The sequence below is a fragment of the Cylas formicarius genome, unplaced genomic scaffold (assembly GCF_029955315.1).
Source record: "Cylas formicarius isolate icCylForm1 unplaced genomic scaffold, icCylForm1.1 PGA_scaffold_6__28_contigs__length_40554024, whole genome shotgun sequence".
NCBI lineage: Eukaryota > Metazoa > Arthropoda > Insecta > Coleoptera > Brentidae > Cylas > Cylas formicarius.
In genome coordinates, this window is record NW_026844347.1 from 39,087,576 (window position 1) to 39,104,619 (window position 17,044).

Consider the following 17,044-nt stretch of genomic DNA (forward strand, 5'->3'; position numbering starts at 1 on the left):
TACTTCATCTAATGCACAAAAATATATCAAAAACTCGTCTATACGAGCAACTCTTAACCCAAATTGATGTAGTTAATTATTTATTAATAACTTATTATTTGGGGCAACACAGCATAGTTTGAGAGTGTTGCAGCAGTAACTTTACTTAACCTGGTATAGTTGTTGATTCTGTGCAATATTCTTTGTCAATGAATAAATATTAAATAAATACAAGAATATTCCATTCGGATGCAAAGTTTTGAGAGTCGCTCTCTTAAACGACGGTTTAAGCCAAGTTAAAAATTGTACGCTGCAAAAACCGTCTCCCCATTAACCGTTTCGTAAAAAATGCTCAAACACGATTTCCTGTTTACAGGTTTTCAAGCGCCAAAGTTGGCAACATTTGTCATTACATTGCCGGCCATTTTGACTCGCCTAAGTGGGGAGAAAAGTGAGGTGTGCGTTGATATTTCCACGATATTACGTTTTGCGTTGACGAAAAGTTAATTATTTTCGTTGCCGAGTGCGCCGAATTTAGCGCCGTGGACAATCCGCGTGTCCGTTAAATAAAAGTGCCCGTCTGGATTGGAAACCGCCGCACTGCAAAGTCGTCCAGTTGGGACCTAACAGCGTGGCTCCTCAGGCTTTCTCTTTGTTTCTTACGCGAATTAACTAAATGGTAAGTCGAACCGGCCGAAACGCTCGGAATCGATCCGTTGGTGATTTTGTTTGTGGATTACGGTGCGAAAATGGTTTATGACGAGTGCTTGGCCACACACTTGTTTTGATATTTAAATTGCGTGAATGCTAACGTTAAGCTTGCGGCCGAATGGGAGGGGAGCGCTGGGAAATGTAAGCAAATGATTTTTTTCTACCCGCGTTTTTGATCTTGTTTAATAAGACGAACCGTTTCAAATTATCGAGGCGAAATATTCGAGGATCCGTCAAAATTTTTATCGTTTTTTTTTTCGCCGGTTCCCGCGAAACACCCTCGCGTTTCGGATTTTTTTCAAATACGCGGACGGCGACAAACAAAATCCGATTTCCCGGCGTACCGCGGTTCGTAACGGCGGTCGACATCAATTCGGACTATTTTTAATTGTAAACAAAAACCGAAATCATATCTCTGCGCCGCACTTTCACCTGTATGAGTAACGTTTTGTCGACAATCGTGCGATATTTGAGTAGTCTCCGTTATCTCCCAATTTAAATAACTCAAAGATCGAGTTTTATAACCTCAAGCCTTAAGCAGTATTTTTTTTTTGTAAACCAAGATCCCGCGTTATTTTTGTCATTTTGAAGAGTGAAAAACCGGGTTTCCCTTTGGTCTGTTGCAAAATTCTCCGCCGTGGAAAATCCGGAAGCGTCAGGACATTCTGAATAATTTCACAAAATTAAATAACCGATCTGGAAAAAGGTATAACCTTTTTTTATGTAATCATCGGAGAGAATGAGGGAAAGTAAAACACGAGAAATGTACGCTGTTGTCATATTGTCAAAGATTTCCCAAAATCTACTCCCAATTCAAGAAGCTGGACGGGAATTATTTAAAACAAATGTTCCCGGTTTCTGGTGCACAATAAGGTTTTGAAACAACAAATTTGCATTACGAATTGTGCTTTTTTTTTCCATACCGACGACAAGGAATAATAAAGCAATCTTAAAGGGAATTGTAGTTGACGTTTCAGAGTTCTGGGGTTCACTTTACCGAGTGACCGTCACTCCTGGGGAGCGTTGCTTCGCAGTTTTCCTTTGTTATTATGACGTCACGTTTTCGTTTCTGTTCCAGATTCGTCCGGGCTCGACGGTACGGTGTGACGTCTGCCGTCCCGGTTCCTAACCGTAGACCGGGGGCCCCCCCATCCGTTACTTGCGTGTCGAGCGACTCCCTGTCTCTCTCGGCGGTGCTGCGGTGCGGCGGTGCGCGGTGGCATGGTGGTGATCCGTGCGGGTACCCCTTACTGACGTTTCGTCCCTGTGGTGCGTCAGCAGTGTTGCCTTTTTTTATCTTTGATGACGTCGGTATAGTACGGGTAGGACGTAACGTCGAGACAAACGTCGTCTGTGTGTGTCTCTCTCTTTCTCACCCCCACACACCCCCTGTTAAATGGACAAACGGAAAATGTTGCCCAAAAGGCCTAGATTCGAATCGCGCGCCCCGATCGCCAACGGACCGATGCAGGCACGTCCCCTGGTCGCCCTGCTCGACGGACGCGACTGCTCGATCGAGATGCCGATCCTGAAAGACGTCGCGACGGTCGCTTTCTGCGACGCTCAGAGCACCAGCGAAATACACGAGAAGGTAGGTGCATCATAGTTTAATTTGGTCAGTTGCTCGGTGTTGGCCGGCCTAGTGGTCCGCAATGGGCCGGCTTGCCGCTCCGCTCGGTCGACTCGCCCCACTCGGAGAGAGAGAGAATGTTTTTTTCGTTGCATAGTTCGGGGAAAATAGAACGTATTTGTGGGAAAATAAAATTAGTTAAAAAGTCGTCGATAGTGGCTATCGAGTTGCAGTAGAAAAATGGAGTATATAAAAACACTTTCTTAAGAGTCTATAATTTATTTGCAAAAACGTAAATTGTAATTTTTCGTATGTTTGGAAATTTAAATTAAGAGAACGCTCAAAATTGATATTCGAATAACGGGTAGAAAAAAAATTAGCAACGTGTCGGAAGTAATAATTAAAATAAAAAACTTGGAAAAAATTCAAATTGTTCTTAAAATAGAACAATGAAAAAGAATTGGAAAATAAAATTTTGGTTGAAAAATTCAATAAAAATAGAAAAATATCAAAAAAATTAAAAACGTGGTTAAATGAGTTGGGAAAAACTTAAAAGTGTGTTAAAAATAAAGCTGGTTTATTGAAAAAAATACCGAAAGATTAATATTAAGGTAACGTTCAAAAAAAAATGAAACTTGCATTTTTTATGGCTAAAAAATTGAAATTAAAAGAACGTTTTTTAAAAATTTTAAAATTTGTTAAAAATCTGGCTTGTTTGTGGAAAAAGAAATCAATTAACATAAAAAATCGTAATATTACACGCTGTAATAATTATAATTAAAAAACGTGGACGTTGAAAAAAAATCAAATTATTTTGAAAACAAAAATTTGTCTCGGTTATGGGAAAAAAATCGATTAAAATATGGAAATGTAGAAAAGTTGAAAAGTGTTGGAAAGTATTAGGAATATGTGGAAAATAAAACTGGTATTGTTTATGTGAAAAAAATGTGTTGGAAAAAAAATATACAAAATTTGAAAATAAAGCTTGTTTATTGAAAAAAAAAATAAATAAAAATTAAAATTATACAAGTAGGAAAAGTCTCTTGTCTTGAAAAACAAGACTGAAAAATTGCACAAATTACGTTAAAAGGCGTTGGAAAAATTTTTAAAAATGTGTTACCTATTTATGAAAAAAATAAAATAAAAATAGAAAAACATCGAAAAATTGAGAAAATGTCGTCGAAAAGTGTTAAAAATAAAACTTGTCTAGTTTTCGTAAAAAATACAAGGATCAAAAGATTTTTTTCTTATTTTTGGGAAACAAAAAATCAATTAACATAGAAAAACATCGAAAAAATAAACTAAAAGCGTTGGAAAAAAATTAAAATTTATGAAAAAATATAATAAAAATTGAAAAACATTGAATTGAAAAATTAAGAAAATTTTGAAAACCGTTGGCAAAAATTTGAAATTTGAATAAAAAACAGCGAAAAATTGAAAAAATATCCTTAAAAACCATTTGCAATTTTTTTTAAATGCTTTAAAAGTGAAACTGTTTATGGGAAAAAATGAATTTAAATGTGAAAATATCGAAAAATTGAAAAAAATGTTCTTGGAAAAAAATGAAAAATGCGCTAAAAGTGAAACTCGTTTTGTTTATGGGAAAAGAATAATTTGAATAGGAAAATATCGAAAAATTGAAAAAATGTTGTTGGAAAGCGTAGGAAAAATATTTAAAATGTGTTAAAAAATGATACTCGTCTTGTTATTGGAAAAATCAATTGAAATGGACAATTAGAAAAATTGGTTAAAAACAGTTAGAAAAAAATTGAAATGTGTCAATCCTTAAACTAGCTTCTGTTTTTGGCAAAAAATCGACGTAAATAGAAAAATGTTTTTGAAAATTGTAGCAAAAAATTGTTAAAAGTAAAATTTGTCTTGTTTATCGTAAAAAAATAATTTAAATAGGGAAACATGGAAAAATTGAAAAAAATGTTTAAAAGCGTAGGAAAAAATAAAATTTGTGCTGGAGTTAAACTCGTCTTGTTTATGGGAAAAATGTATTTAAATAGACAATTAGAAAAATTGGTTAAAAACCGTTAGAAAAAATTTAAAATGTGTCAATCGTTAAACTAGTTTCTGTTTTTGGGAAAACATCGATGTAAATAGAAAAACATCAAAAAGTATGTTTGAAAAGTGTAGGAAAAAATTGTTAAAAGTGAAACTTGTATTGTTTATGAAAAAAAAAAATTGAATAGGAGAACATCGAAAAATTGCAAAAATTTCAAACGCGGTGGAAATTAAAAAAAAAACATCAAAAATTGGGGGTAGTTTACCGCATAAAAAACTTGTAATATTTGAGGCTTTCCAAATTAAAATCAGAGAAAAGAGAAAGGAGAACAACCCAGAAAAAAACGTGGAAACAAGAAATCTTCATGTTTCGTTTTGCGCGTGTTTTTTTTTTAAGGTTTTGAACGAGGCCGTCGGCGCCCTGATGTGGCACACTATCATCCTGACGAAGGAGGACCTCGAAAAGTTCAAAACGTTGCGGATCATAGTGCGCATCGGTAGCGGTGTGGACAACATCGACGTGAAAGCGGCCGGCGAATTGGGGATCGCCGTGTGCAACGTACCGGGTTACGGGGTCGAAGAGGTCGCCGACACTACCCTGTGTCTCATACTGAACCTTTACAGGCGAACGTATTGGCTGGCCAACATGGTCAGGGAGGGGAAAAAGTTTACCGGACCCGAACAGGTACGGAAAAATACCGGACGTAAGGGTTTCATCAAAAAGAAAATAGAAAATGGTACCCATTCCTCCCTATTTCTTAATGTTTCGATTTTTTTTTATCCCGTCATGAAAGATCGATTTTTTATTTATTTGTTTATCAAAGTAATCCTGGGAGCATTTCTGGTATAGCCTTGAACGTTTGATAGAACTTGACGTGCTTTTTTCAGTCTTGGCGATTCAGGATCATCACTGACGTTCAACAGCTCTGGAGCGATGCCCCTTCGACGGTCCTTTTGTTCAAAATTAACCAGTTTCGCAACAAATTTTGCTGCTACACGTTTAATGTCCAAAACTTCGGAAAAAATTGCAATAGAGATAACGACCTCCTCAGCCACTACTCTAATAATGATTTTTCCACCCGATTTGTTTCGCTTCTTGTACCACTTACAAACATTTTTTTTTGCTCTAAGTAGGTTCACCATATGCCGTTGTCAACATTGCAAATGTTTTGCAGCACTTTTTTTTTACAAAATTTTATGCAAATTCTTTATTCCATTTTTTTTTTGACAGAAAATCGTCGATCACACAAGACGAAAGTCCACTTACTTTTTGAACACACCTCGTAGCATTGGACCTAGGTTGATCGTCAAAGGTTCCAAGACTGGCAAAATTAGTGGAAAACTAGTTGAAACGTGTTCAAATATGACTGGAGTTGGACAGTCAACAATAATGTTATCCATAATTTTGTTAAAATATCCGATCATGCCAAAAACCCCTTTGGTTATAAATTTCTATTATAAATTATAAATCTAGTTCAAGTTTACTTCAAGAAAGAAATCACCATACCCGTAAAGTAATAGATCAAATGAATAAGACTCTTCTGTTTCTGCATCTTGCATTGCTTCCATCTTGTTCCATGTTGACAATGCTGGAAATCTTTGTTTACCTTCCACCCAGTATCAAACATTCAAAAATTTGAAAAACTAACTTCAGCAGTAGTGAAATCATCAAACTCTTCAAATACCAATACAGATGATCAACACATTCTACAAAAAGGGGGCAAAACTTGCAGTGAGGCAAGGATTACGGCAAAAAAAGGCAAAATTTATACATGAACTTCAAACAAATCTTATTTAAGACGATATTAAAAGTAGAAATGTACGATATTGTAATAACCCGGCACCATTATGTAATGATCACCAACGTCGCTCAAAAAAATGTATCTATATGTCTTTTTTACTAAAATTCCGAAAAATGGGCCTGTTTACGGCGGTAGTTCAAGTGAACAATGGTAATTATTTGTGCGCCCCGTTTCGAAAAGTAATTTTCTTCGCGGTCGGATGCATTTGAACTACTTTTTTCTGATTCGCGACTATCCTTTACGACGACGCGATTTGTCATTGCGCAGGTCCGCGAGGCAGCTCAGGGTTGTGCGCGGATACGAGGCGACACGCTGGGCATCGTCGGTCTGGGCCGGATCGGCTCCGCAGTCGCTCTGCGAGCCAAGGCGTTCGGTTTCAACGTCATCTTCTACGACCCGTACCTGCCCGACGGTATCGAGAAGAGTCTCGGACTGACGCGGGTGTACACGCTGCAGGACCTGCTGTTCCAGTCTGACTGCGTATCCCTGCATTGTACGCTCAACGAGCACAACCATCATCTGATCAACGAGTTCACCATCAAGCAGATGCGGCCGGGCGCGTTTCTCGTCAACACAGGTAGGCGGACGAGCGTTTGAACTACCCGACCTATAGATAAAGTATAGATCTTGCGTAGATATTTTATCTGCGGCTTTTCCCGGCTATTTTATCTGTTCATTTGAATTAGTGAAGGCTTCGAAGAGCCGCGAATGCCGATTGGACCATTTGAACTACTCTCAAACGCAAGGGGACCTTGCAGACGGTCTAACCGTCGGGTGGTCCGTTTGAACTACTCACAAAGACTAGTCTTGGAGACACCCCGTCAATTAAGTTCAATGAACCAATCAAAATGTTAATTTGAACTAGTCTACGAAGCAAAAGCCTTGGCAAAATAAATCATCTTTAAATAATTTACAGAGTAACCAGTTTTGACAAAAGTTCGGTTGGTGACTGCAAGAGCGACCTAAGCATAAAATTAGACCGACTTTATTAGTGATACGTTTCATTCGGATTTTTTGGAGTAGGTATTCCGTTCGTTTGTCGAATGCGACACAGTCAGTTGGCATTTTTAAGGTTACAAAATGTAAGACGTAAGATACGGTTTTAAAAAATATTTTCTCTGCTTTTTTTTTCTATTTGGCTCTGATTGTATTTTTTTTTATCGACTAGAAAGAGGGGCAAATCACCATCCCAAATTGCTACGCCAGATTTGACACAAACATTTCAGGTTTCAGGTTTCAAATTTTTGTATTCGTAATTAAAAATTAATTAACCTAGAAATAAAAAATAATGTATAAAAAATATACTTTTTGAATGAAGTGGTACTAACTTAGAAATTGGTTAGTTTGAACTGACTGGTTAAGCAAAAAAAAAAAAAGCCGCTCTAGTCCGTAGATTGCTTTATTTGAACTACTCGACCCTGAAATCCTTGGAAAGGCGCGCTAACCTGCATAACGGTTCAATTGAACTACTCGGCCGGGCAAAAGCGACGCTAACCTAACGATTGGTGCATTTGAACTAAGACTTGGAGACGCGCTAAGAGAGCGAATAGTAAATTTCAACCACTCGGCGAGTCAAAAGTCTTGAAGACGTTGCTAATTTACCGATTCGTTCTGTTTGAACTGCTCGGTTAAATAAAACCTTTGGAAACGGACGCTCTAGCGCATAGATCAGTTTGTTTGAAGCACTCGATAAGGTACATTTCAACTAGTCTTGAGGACGCGCTAACCTACCTAATGGTTCAGTTGAACTATTCGGCGAAACAAAATCCTTGAAGACGTGCTAACTAAGCGATTGGTTCATTTGAACTGCCCGGCTAAGCAAAAGTCTCGTAATGGTTCAGTTGAACTACTCGAAACCAAAGCGTCGAGGACGCGTTAACCTATCTAACGGTTCAACTGAACTATTCGGCGGGACAAAAGCTTCCGAGCCGCTCTGACCAAACGATTGCTTCATTTGAACTGCTGGACAACGTAAAACAAGTGGAAACACGCATTTGATTTTACATTCGCACGGTATGTTCGACGTACGGTTTACCGTTTTGGCGGGTCGCAGCGCGGGGCGGCCTCGTCGACGACGACGCCCTCGCGCAGGCGCTGAAGCAGGGCCGGATCAGGGCCGCTGCGCTCGACGTCCACGAGAACGAGCCGTATAACGTGTTCACGGGGCCCCTCAAGGACGCGCCAAATGTGCTGTGCACGCCCCACGCGGCCTTCTACAGCGACGCGAGCGCCACCGAGCTGCGCGAAATGGCGGCCAGCGAGATCAGACGCGCGATCATGGGCCGGATACCCGAATGCCTGCGCAACTGCGTCAACAAGGAGTACTTTATGGGCCCGGGCTCATATCCCGAAGGTACAGGTAACCCCCTCCCCTCCCCGCATGCCGGTCGATGGAGATCGAGGCGAAATTATTTGCAATTTTCAAATGCGATCCGGGCTGGTGACTTTTACAGATATAGTTAGCGATTCCATTTAGGTCTCAGAAAAATAAATAAATATAAATTCCATGGTATTTTTAAAGCGATTTCGGTCAATTGACACAAAAAAAATGACCGGTCCTTACACAACCCTACTAATGACAGATAATATTATTTAAGACATTTTGATCGAATTTGACTAGCCAATTGGTCAGCACCAGCACAAATTAGCCGAAAAAGTCTCTATCGATCGGAAGACCGGTGTCTTTCTGGCCCCAGATGGGCAGATTCGACGCCCCCCTTTTTTTTACACAGTGTCGCCGGCGGGCGTAAACGGCGGCTACTACCAGAGCGGCGGCGCTCTGCCGGTGCAGCAGGCCCACTCGACAACGCCGCACGAGGCCCCCCACACGGTGACGCCCAACGCGGCCCCGCCGACGCCCCAGCCCGCGCCCCCCGTCGGTCCGGTCCCCGTGCCGCCCCACGCTCTGGTAAGTGCGCTCGGAGGCACCCAACTTTTACCATAGAAAGTCCGTCGCGCGTCAGGGAAATCGGCACTGTTGCCAAGTCGTGACGGAAATATGGAAATTTTGTATTAAAAGTTATACAAATCTACGTTCTGGTCGCATGAAAAAAATTTTTTTTCATTATAATACTCGTTTTTATTTAGTCGTTTTTAATCGACGCCAGAATAGACGGGCACTTTTAAATATACATGAAAAACGATACTCCGTTGGTTTTGACGTCACTAGGCAGGTGGAGAGAACCACTTTTTTTTTAATCTAATATTTCATTTATTCAGGGAAATCGGCATTGTTGCCAAGTCGTGACGGAAATATGGTTTTTTCGCGCCAATCCCATAAAATTGACAAGCATCCAAAAAAAAAAAATTGCTTCATCGGCCCCTGCTTTTTCTATCTCTCTCAAAAGTTATAGATCAGGGACAATTCCGGACTAATTACAATCTAATTTTATTTTAACCATTAAGCACATATATATTTACTTTTATCATTTATCAGAATTTGCTTTTTTTTTTTTTTTTTTCATTCTGCTACCCTACGTAAGTGGTTATGATGTTATAACCGACGGCGGTAGTTCAAATGTGCGGCGACGGACGTTTCGAGGCCTTCTAACGTTGTTTCTTTCGCCCCGTAGCCCATCAGCACCCCGGAAGTGGCGGCCAATCATCACGCGCCGAAGCCCGAGCCCTCGGAAGTGCATTAACACGGAAACGCGCGACAACAATAAAGAAAAAAAAACATTCAAAACAAAAAAAAGCCAAGCAGCCAGCCGCGTGGACCTGGTGTCTAAACAGCACCCTTGTTATATACATACATATAAATATATATATCGGACGGTACTGCGGGGACGCAAAGAGTGCGCGGGGGTAGTGTGAAATGCGAGCCATTTCGTTCTGGGACTCTATATATATATATTTTTCATCTATTTTATATTTCAGTTTAAATAAGGCATCATACATATCGTGTAATAACCAGAGAGACGAAAAAAAAACAATCCTCTCTTACTACATCACAGGCACACACACACACACATATACACACCATAAACACACAGACGCAGACAGCGTACGGCAACGCGAATCGCGCATGCGCATGCGTAGGTTTGATAGGGGGAGTTAGTGACTCGGTGTACATAACGGGACGGCGTGAGGGGGGCGTGGTTTCGCGTTGTCGGTCGTATTCGCGGCGCTTCCTAAGAAGTAGGTTGCGGTTTTTAAGCGTGAGGGCGCAGGCCAAGATGAAAACAATACAGGGAGGTCAAAAAATGAAAGGTGAGGTGCTGACAGGTACAGTACATCCTCGATTATCCGTTAATTCTGCCCAAGTAAACGTTAACACTGACCATAAATAATGAAATTACCCGGGTGAGCGGATTTGTCATGGAACGGATTGTGCCGGCTGTCCAATTTTGATTATTGAAGGCGCATTACAAAAAAAAATTGGTGTGCGTCGATTTTGAATAGTACCTGTAGCTTCTGAGCTCTTAATGCGACAAATATTTTGATTTTGTAAACATTTTTTCATCGGAACGTTTTAACCGAAATAACAATTTTTTTTTTGTTCGGTACAGTAGAGCCTCGATTATCCGCGAATTCGCGCATTTCCGTTTTACTTTTATGACGCTTGCAAAATGGTAGTTTCTGAGTGAAATGTGCCACATTTATCTAATTTTTTGATTCAAAAACCGTTCTCTGGTCTCAATGACTGACGCGTTTCATAAAGTCGCCTATGCACCATTTCACCATTTCTCCATGTTCACCACAAAGGACTTGACAAAATGGGCAACGTTTTTAACATTTAGCCTGAGAAAAATGTCATCCATCAAGACAGGGGTATAAAAACAGCAGGCTATTTTTTAGGTACGCCACTGTCTGTTTCACTTTTCGATTTTTATCTTGCCCGAAACCGCCCGCTTAAATATCGTAATGCGCTTGGAGGGGGCCCCCCGAATTTTATATACTTTTTTTAGTTTAGTTTGTATATAAATGCTATATCATCCATCATCATCGTCGTCGTCGCAGTAAACGCTTGGAGTCCAAAATCTTGAACGGCAAAACAAACAAACAAATAAATCAATAAATAGTTGGGAGTGTGGCAGATGCAGCGGGTGAGAGAGAGAGAGAGAGAGAGAGAGAGAGAGAGAGAGAGAGAGAGAGAGTGGCGCAGGCGTGTAGGATCGCGCGGATCCATCATCAGTGTTTCCGAGTATTTTTCATTAGATTAGCTAGAGGTCGCGCAGGAGAGGGGTGGTTATTATTATTATTATTGTAATTTTTCCCCCGTCGTTAACCGGTCCGACGGACGTTTATGTTGCAAAAAAGTTTTGCAGTGCCTAAATATTAAAAAAAAAAAGAGAGAAAAATATTGTGACGCGTCGAAGCCGGGAGAGGACCCTTATTTTTTGTGCCGGGCACGCGCGTTTCGCGTTTCTCTGGTCGTTTTCGGTTTTCCCCTTCTTCTTTTTTTTTTTTTAAGGTATTGTTCCAAATTCATGGAGAGCAAAATGAAAAATTGTAGAATAGAATAACGACTTTTAGTAATAAAAATATTCAAATATGGGTGTTGTTTGTTCCTTTTCCCTCGTTATTCCCGGCGTCCAAAGTAGGAGCCTTGCGGCACTCCCGAGACAGTGGTTCGATGGGGCAAAATCCGTAACAGGATTTTGGAAGACTTGAAAAATCGGAAAATTATCTCAAAATCAATGCGGTTTGTTTTTTAAGTTATGGTATAACAGCAAATTGGTAAACAACAGTTAAGAAAAAAGAAATATGAGCAGATACAGCGATTTTGGACTTTGTTTAAAATTATAGTGAGAAAGTTGCAGAAGACACCAATTTGAAAAATGTCCACATCACGCAGTTCACATTTCAATTAGCCATATTTTTTACGATTTTTGGTTTGCGTCTAATAATTTACTCTGTAGAAAAACAATTTTCTAGGTCTTTTAGATTTTTGCCTACAATTTGAAAACCCTGTATATAATCGAAAAAATTCCTGAAATAAATGAATCATTTGCGTCTGCCGGTTAAAGAATTTTGCCAATCGGATGAACGATTATGGAGGAGAACATATTTTTCTCGAAGCTAAAATGACCAAAAAAAAATCTACTATATTTAAAAAATACTTCGTAAGATTTGATTACACCCAATTTCTACGGTTTAAATGTGGACATGGACTTTTACTTCTCTGCTAAATTTTAAGTTGATATCTGCAAATTTAGGACACCCAACACATTTCTCATTTAGCACGGAATATCGGGAACACCCTGTACAATAGGTGAAAACCTTAAATACAAAAGGTTTTGCTATCTATGCGGGCTATATCATAATATAAAAAAAGTGAGATCTGAATCATAGTTGTCAATTATAGCCAATTTTTAATAATAGGAGGACCCATTTTTCAGTTTTTTTGAATTTGCGGCGCACGCTGTGTATTTTTGAAAAATTGTCACTATTCATAGGGCCGTATCTTCTGCTTCTTCTGGTTCAAGAATTTTTTTGGTCTCGTAAACAGTTTTTGAAAAATGGTGTTTTTGGTGGCCATATAATTATTAGATAAGATAATGGCACTACTACTAACCTAACACGTTTTGAGAAAGTACAGCATCCAAACATATTGACGATCTGTCAGCGGCCATGTTGGTTGTTGAAGGAAGCGACGCCTTTATTTGAAAAAATAGTTGTTTCCTTTTAGCTATAGAGCGGCTTCACAAATAACATTCACGTTGCTCGATTTCCACAAACTGAACTCGTTTTTCCTAAACATTTAACGAGGTCCGGGCATATTTTCAGAAAATACAGCCGTAATAATGCCGCATGCAAACAGACGGACGATATGTCAGCGGCCATGTTGGTTGTTGAATGAAGCAAGATCATTGGTTAAAAACGACATTTTAAATGCCGCGCATGCGCATGTTGGATGGACTTTCTCCAATTTTTTTTGTTTATAGTTACCCGGTAAGTTTGGTGACATTTTAAGGTTGAAACGCAAACGAAAAGTCCCGTTGCCGATCACATTGTTTATTTGATGCTTAAATAATAACAAACCAAGTGGAATTACAAAACGATTTCAACTGTTGTCGCCCCGTCGGTTAAAGTATAAAATATACAACGAAATGCCATGTCGCTCGAAACGTGCTAGAAGCGTCGCGAAAAAAAAACCGCCCGGAAAAGAAGACGCCATCATTTCGTCTCGCCTTCGTCCGAGCTGGTTTTCGGACGTTTCTGGGCCAGCACTTCCTTTTCTAGACGCGGCTTCAGGTGCGCATACAAATGCCTGGCGTCTTCGATAGTTGCCTGCGGGAAAGTCAAACGACGTTGCCAATTGCGCAAGTCTGCGCGAGCGCGCTACTCACCATAACACACAATACGCAAGTTGGCATCTTCAGGAGAAGATTAAAACTAACTAAACAAATTTTAATCTTCTCCTGAAGATGCCAACTTGGTTGGCGAAACGCGCATCGAGTACGTAAAATTGAGTTTCGGTTTGTGGTAAAACGCGTTATTGTGTGTTAGTGCAGTGCCGAAGGTTCCAATCAAGAGTTTGCTACTCACCATGATTAAAAATATTTTCACTTCGCCGTTGGAGTCGAGAGCGGTGAGCCGGATACTCTTGTCGCTCGCCTTTTCGATCGTCATTTCCGCCCAAATCTGCACGCGGTAAAAAAAAACATCGTAAGCGCGACAAATTCCGGCGGTCGTTGAAACTTTGCAACGACCGGCAACGCCGCACATAGTTAAGGCGGTCGGTTATATCGCCAGGTGGCGCTTTTGACAAGATACCGCTAATCACAAGATCACAACAAATATTTTTTACTGAAATTCCTCCGTCGTATTAAAACAAAATTTTAAATGCGTGTATCTAAAAAATATAAGTTAACCCGTTTTTGTGTGACATATTGGTATGGTTTTATTTAAAATACCACCTCGCACCAGTAGGCTTTGGACGGAGGAAATACTATAAACGAACTGTCAAACTGTGAATCGTGTTATTGGTACGTCAGGTTTTTGGTTTTGCAAATAATGCAGACCGCAAGTGGTTTGTACTACGATCAGTATCCCAAGAGAAAACGGCTCGTAGAGAACTTTTCGGAGGATTGCAACCCAAACCTAATTAATCGTGGCCAACAGAAGTAAAAGAAGAAGAAGAACCTAATTAATAGCGGCCAAAGAAAACTCCAAACACGAAAGTTCAAGACACTAGAAAGATCAGCAAAAAACGTTAGATGAATTTAAGCAGACACATTCCGCACAGTATCAAAAGTGCAAGTGGTTCCTCGAAAAATGTTTACCTAAAGGTTTAACTAAAACGTAGCGTATTGCTTTCTATACTGTGCACGCTCCAAAACCTACTTGTTCAAAATACAAAATTTCCAAGAAAACCCATGCAAAATATCAAGTGCGCTATGTTTTTTCATATAAAACATTGAATTTTTAGTTGATTGCTTATTATTTTATAAAATACCATTAAATTGTTATTAAAAATTATTAACAGGCTATCAATGTGAAACTGCACTAGATATCCGTGTGTAGTTTTACCGTTAAGTTTATTGTGAAAATGGAGCTTGAGAATCGGACATCAGTTTTCTATGCCTTTAAACAGGAGAGTTTCCCTCTAAAGGTATTAAATTTGACCCACTCTATATATAACTCCATGTATTTCGGTTATTATTTTTCACAAAAAAACCTATATTGGAAATTGATTTTTTGACCTAGTGTATTATAATAGTAATTTAGGTTAAGATATAAAAATTAATATCAATAATAATTAGGCGATTCTATTTCACTGTTAATGGCTATTGCGGTAAAACAAAATTCCCTAGGTGTATCCTACCTTGGTATTTAATATAACCCTAAGGCTGCCGGTGGTCCTGAACACGAGCCTGCTGCCAGTCATGTTTTCGTCCACCTCGAAATCGTTCAACCTGAGCGTCCCTCTGCCCCGCTCGTGCCAAGTACTCGAATCCTTGTCGAATGAAAACAATTTACACGACAAGCTCAACACGTTAGTTTCTTCCTCCTCGCCAGTCTTGACCTCGACGGCATCATATTTCCTTTTGCACGCCCGCATTTCCTCGTACTCCCTGGCCGAGTCGCTAAGAGATTTCGCTTTGCTTGAATCGGCCGGACAGTCCTTTGCAACGTCGTTCTTTACCGCCGAACTAAACAACATATCACTCACTCCGTTCGAACTGGCGCCCAAAGACTGTCCTTCTGCGGGTTTCGCTTCGGCCGCCATAACTCTTTCTTCCAAGTTTTGACCGAACACGAACGTCGTCGTCGACGCCGACGCGGGCACGTTGCTCGCGGGCGCGGGCGTCTCGGTTTTCTTTGTTATTTGGGTGTTGGTCTTGAGAGGCACAAATTTGAGTACTTCGCCGTTGGATCTTTTTGCATCAGCGTCTTTGTCCAGGTTCGCTTGTTTCAGCAAATTGGCCACGGTGTTGGGCGTATTGCCGCTTAAACTTAACTGCGGAGGTTTTAATATACCTTTTACGGGTTTGTTTTGTTGAGTTGAAACGAGCGGATTCAAGCACGGCGTTTTAAGCGAGTCCGGCTCCAATTCAGCGCGTTTTAGCTGTTCGACGTCCTTTCCTGCAAAAAGAAAAGAAAGCTGCGTTTACCGGAGCTAGCTACGCGACATCGTTAAAACCTTTGATGTTGGAATCCTTGGATTCTTCGATCTTCATGGTTAGAGGAGGCTTCGTCTTTGTTTCATCACCTGAAAACAACGCAAGAGAGATTTACGATCCAGTGCACGCTCGACGCTGGCGAACGCGGTCGTTTCTATCACGAAAATTTAGCTTCACTCGTTTTATTTTATCGACTTACCCAAAACTACGTCCTCCATATCAACACCATAGAATAAAACGTAAACATCAACACGAGCCAAATCACACAATTCGATGACAACCTCGCTGTAGTCTGTGACCTTAATCTTTATTTTTTTCTCTTAACTTTATGTACCTTGTATTTATATTTTTTCTTTAGATTGGCACATATGCCAATAATACATACATTTTTAAAACGACGGTGGAAAAATATCGAGATATGCCAATTAATGAACGCGTGAAAACTCTTTTCTAACCAATAAAACCTAACACCGACGCCATTTTGACCAGTTTTTTGTTGTTGATTTGATAAAGAAGAGCGAAGAGACGATTATTATTTAAAAATACCACCACCGCTTAATCTCAGTTCACTTTAGGCAGAATAAGTTCAAAATATTGTCTACCGGTACAAGTCAAGTGGGAAAAGTTTTTTTTTGCGAGTCGTTCGAAACTCAAATTGAAACGGAGTGTACGTTTGTGTATGTGTCGATTTGTGACCAAAACCTTTAGCTTTACTTGCGTCAATTTTGAACATAGCGTAAACTGGCGGAAAAAGAATAAGAAGCATTTTACGGCAGTATTTTCTAAAAATCCGGCGATGACGTTAAATGTTCCGGGAAAACGAATTAAGTGTGTGGAGATCGCTGTTTAGCATGCGTGCCTTGCCTATTCCGATATACTTATGAATCAATTATGAAAAAATTTTTGAGGAGGTCCTTTGGACATGCGCATGCGTGGGATGTAAAATCTAAAACTCACCAATGATGTTGCGGAATTCAACAACCAACATGGTCGCTGACATATCGTCTCTTGCAGTATATGGCTGAGAGAGTTTGTTTCGTTAGACAACTTGTTTATCTGTTTGTACTTTTTAGTTACGAGAAGAAAACCTTCATTTATATAACACGTGACTAGTCATAGGCCACAAAAAGAACAGTGTTCCCAACAGAACAAACTAACCTAAGTCTCAACTGTGGTACTGTGGCCAATGACAATTTCTATATCTCCAATAGAATCATTCGCCACGGAAGACAACTCTCTACGGCATACCCTGGACGGTCTGTGCATGCGATTGCAAGAAAAATTTTTCGAAGTTGATAAAAAAGAGGAAGAGGTGGAAGCTTATTTAAAATACAAGGAGAGATACATTCGTAAGCAAAATTCGATATGCTCCTGCAATTTTCAAATACATTTTCAAAAAAGAT

The 17,044-nt window shown here is 39.8% G+C and overlaps 2 protein-coding genes across 2 annotated transcripts; one reads left to right on the forward strand and one right to left on the reverse strand.

Moving 5' to 3' along the window:
- The first annotated feature begins 405 nt into the window (after nt 1-405).
- Nucleotides 406-11,568, forward strand: LOC132702994 (C-terminal-binding protein). The gene is made up of 7 exons (XM_060671978.1): nt 406-658; nt 1,769-2,281; nt 4,668-4,955; nt 6,340-6,649; nt 8,126-8,425; nt 8,805-8,980; nt 9,645-11,568. The coding sequence occupies exons 2-7, from the start codon at nt 2,087-2,089 to the stop codon at nt 9,711-9,713; spliced, it is 1,338 nt and encodes a 445-aa protein (XP_060527961.1). The 5' UTR covers nt 406-658; nt 1,769-2,086; the 3' UTR covers nt 9,714-11,568.
- Nucleotides 11,569-12,991: 1,423 nt separating this feature from the next.
- LOC132703153 (ran-binding protein 3) lies at nt 12,992-15,970 on the reverse strand. The gene is made up of 5 exons (XM_060672273.1): nt 15,841-15,970; nt 15,662-15,730; nt 14,843-15,603; nt 13,564-13,659; nt 12,992-13,305 (listed from the first exon to the last, which is right to left on the reverse strand). The coding sequence occupies exons 1-5, from the start codon at nt 15,857-15,859 to the stop codon at nt 13,192-13,194; spliced, it is 1,059 nt and encodes a 352-aa protein (XP_060528256.1). The 5' UTR covers nt 15,860-15,970; the 3' UTR covers nt 12,992-13,191.
- Between the last annotated feature and the right edge of the window lie 1,074 nt (nt 15,971-17,044).

Bases quoted from the DNA above. Each gene is read 5' to 3' on its own strand.
- LOC132702994 (XM_060671978.1), top strand. From the start codon at position 2,087: ATGGACAAACGGAAAATGTTGCCCAAAAGGCCTAGATTCGAATCGCGC. The intron at 2,282-4,667 runs GTAGGTGCATCA...TTTTTTTTTAAG, and splicing joins CCAGCGAAATACACGAGAAG to GTTTTGAACGAGGCCGTCGG. The intron at 6,650-8,125 runs GTAGGCGGACGA...GGCGGGTCGCAG, and splicing joins CGCGTTTCTCGTCAACACAG to CGCGGGGCGGCCTCGTCGAC.
- LOC132703153 (XM_060672273.1), bottom strand. The intron at 15,604-15,661 runs GTTTTAACGATG...TTCTTTTTGCAG, and splicing joins CAAGGATTCCAACATCAAAG to GAAAGGACGTCGAACAGCTA. The intron at 13,660-14,842 runs GTAGGATACACC...TACCGCGTGCAG, and splicing joins GGGTTATATTAAATACCAAG to ATTTGGGCGGAAATGACGAT.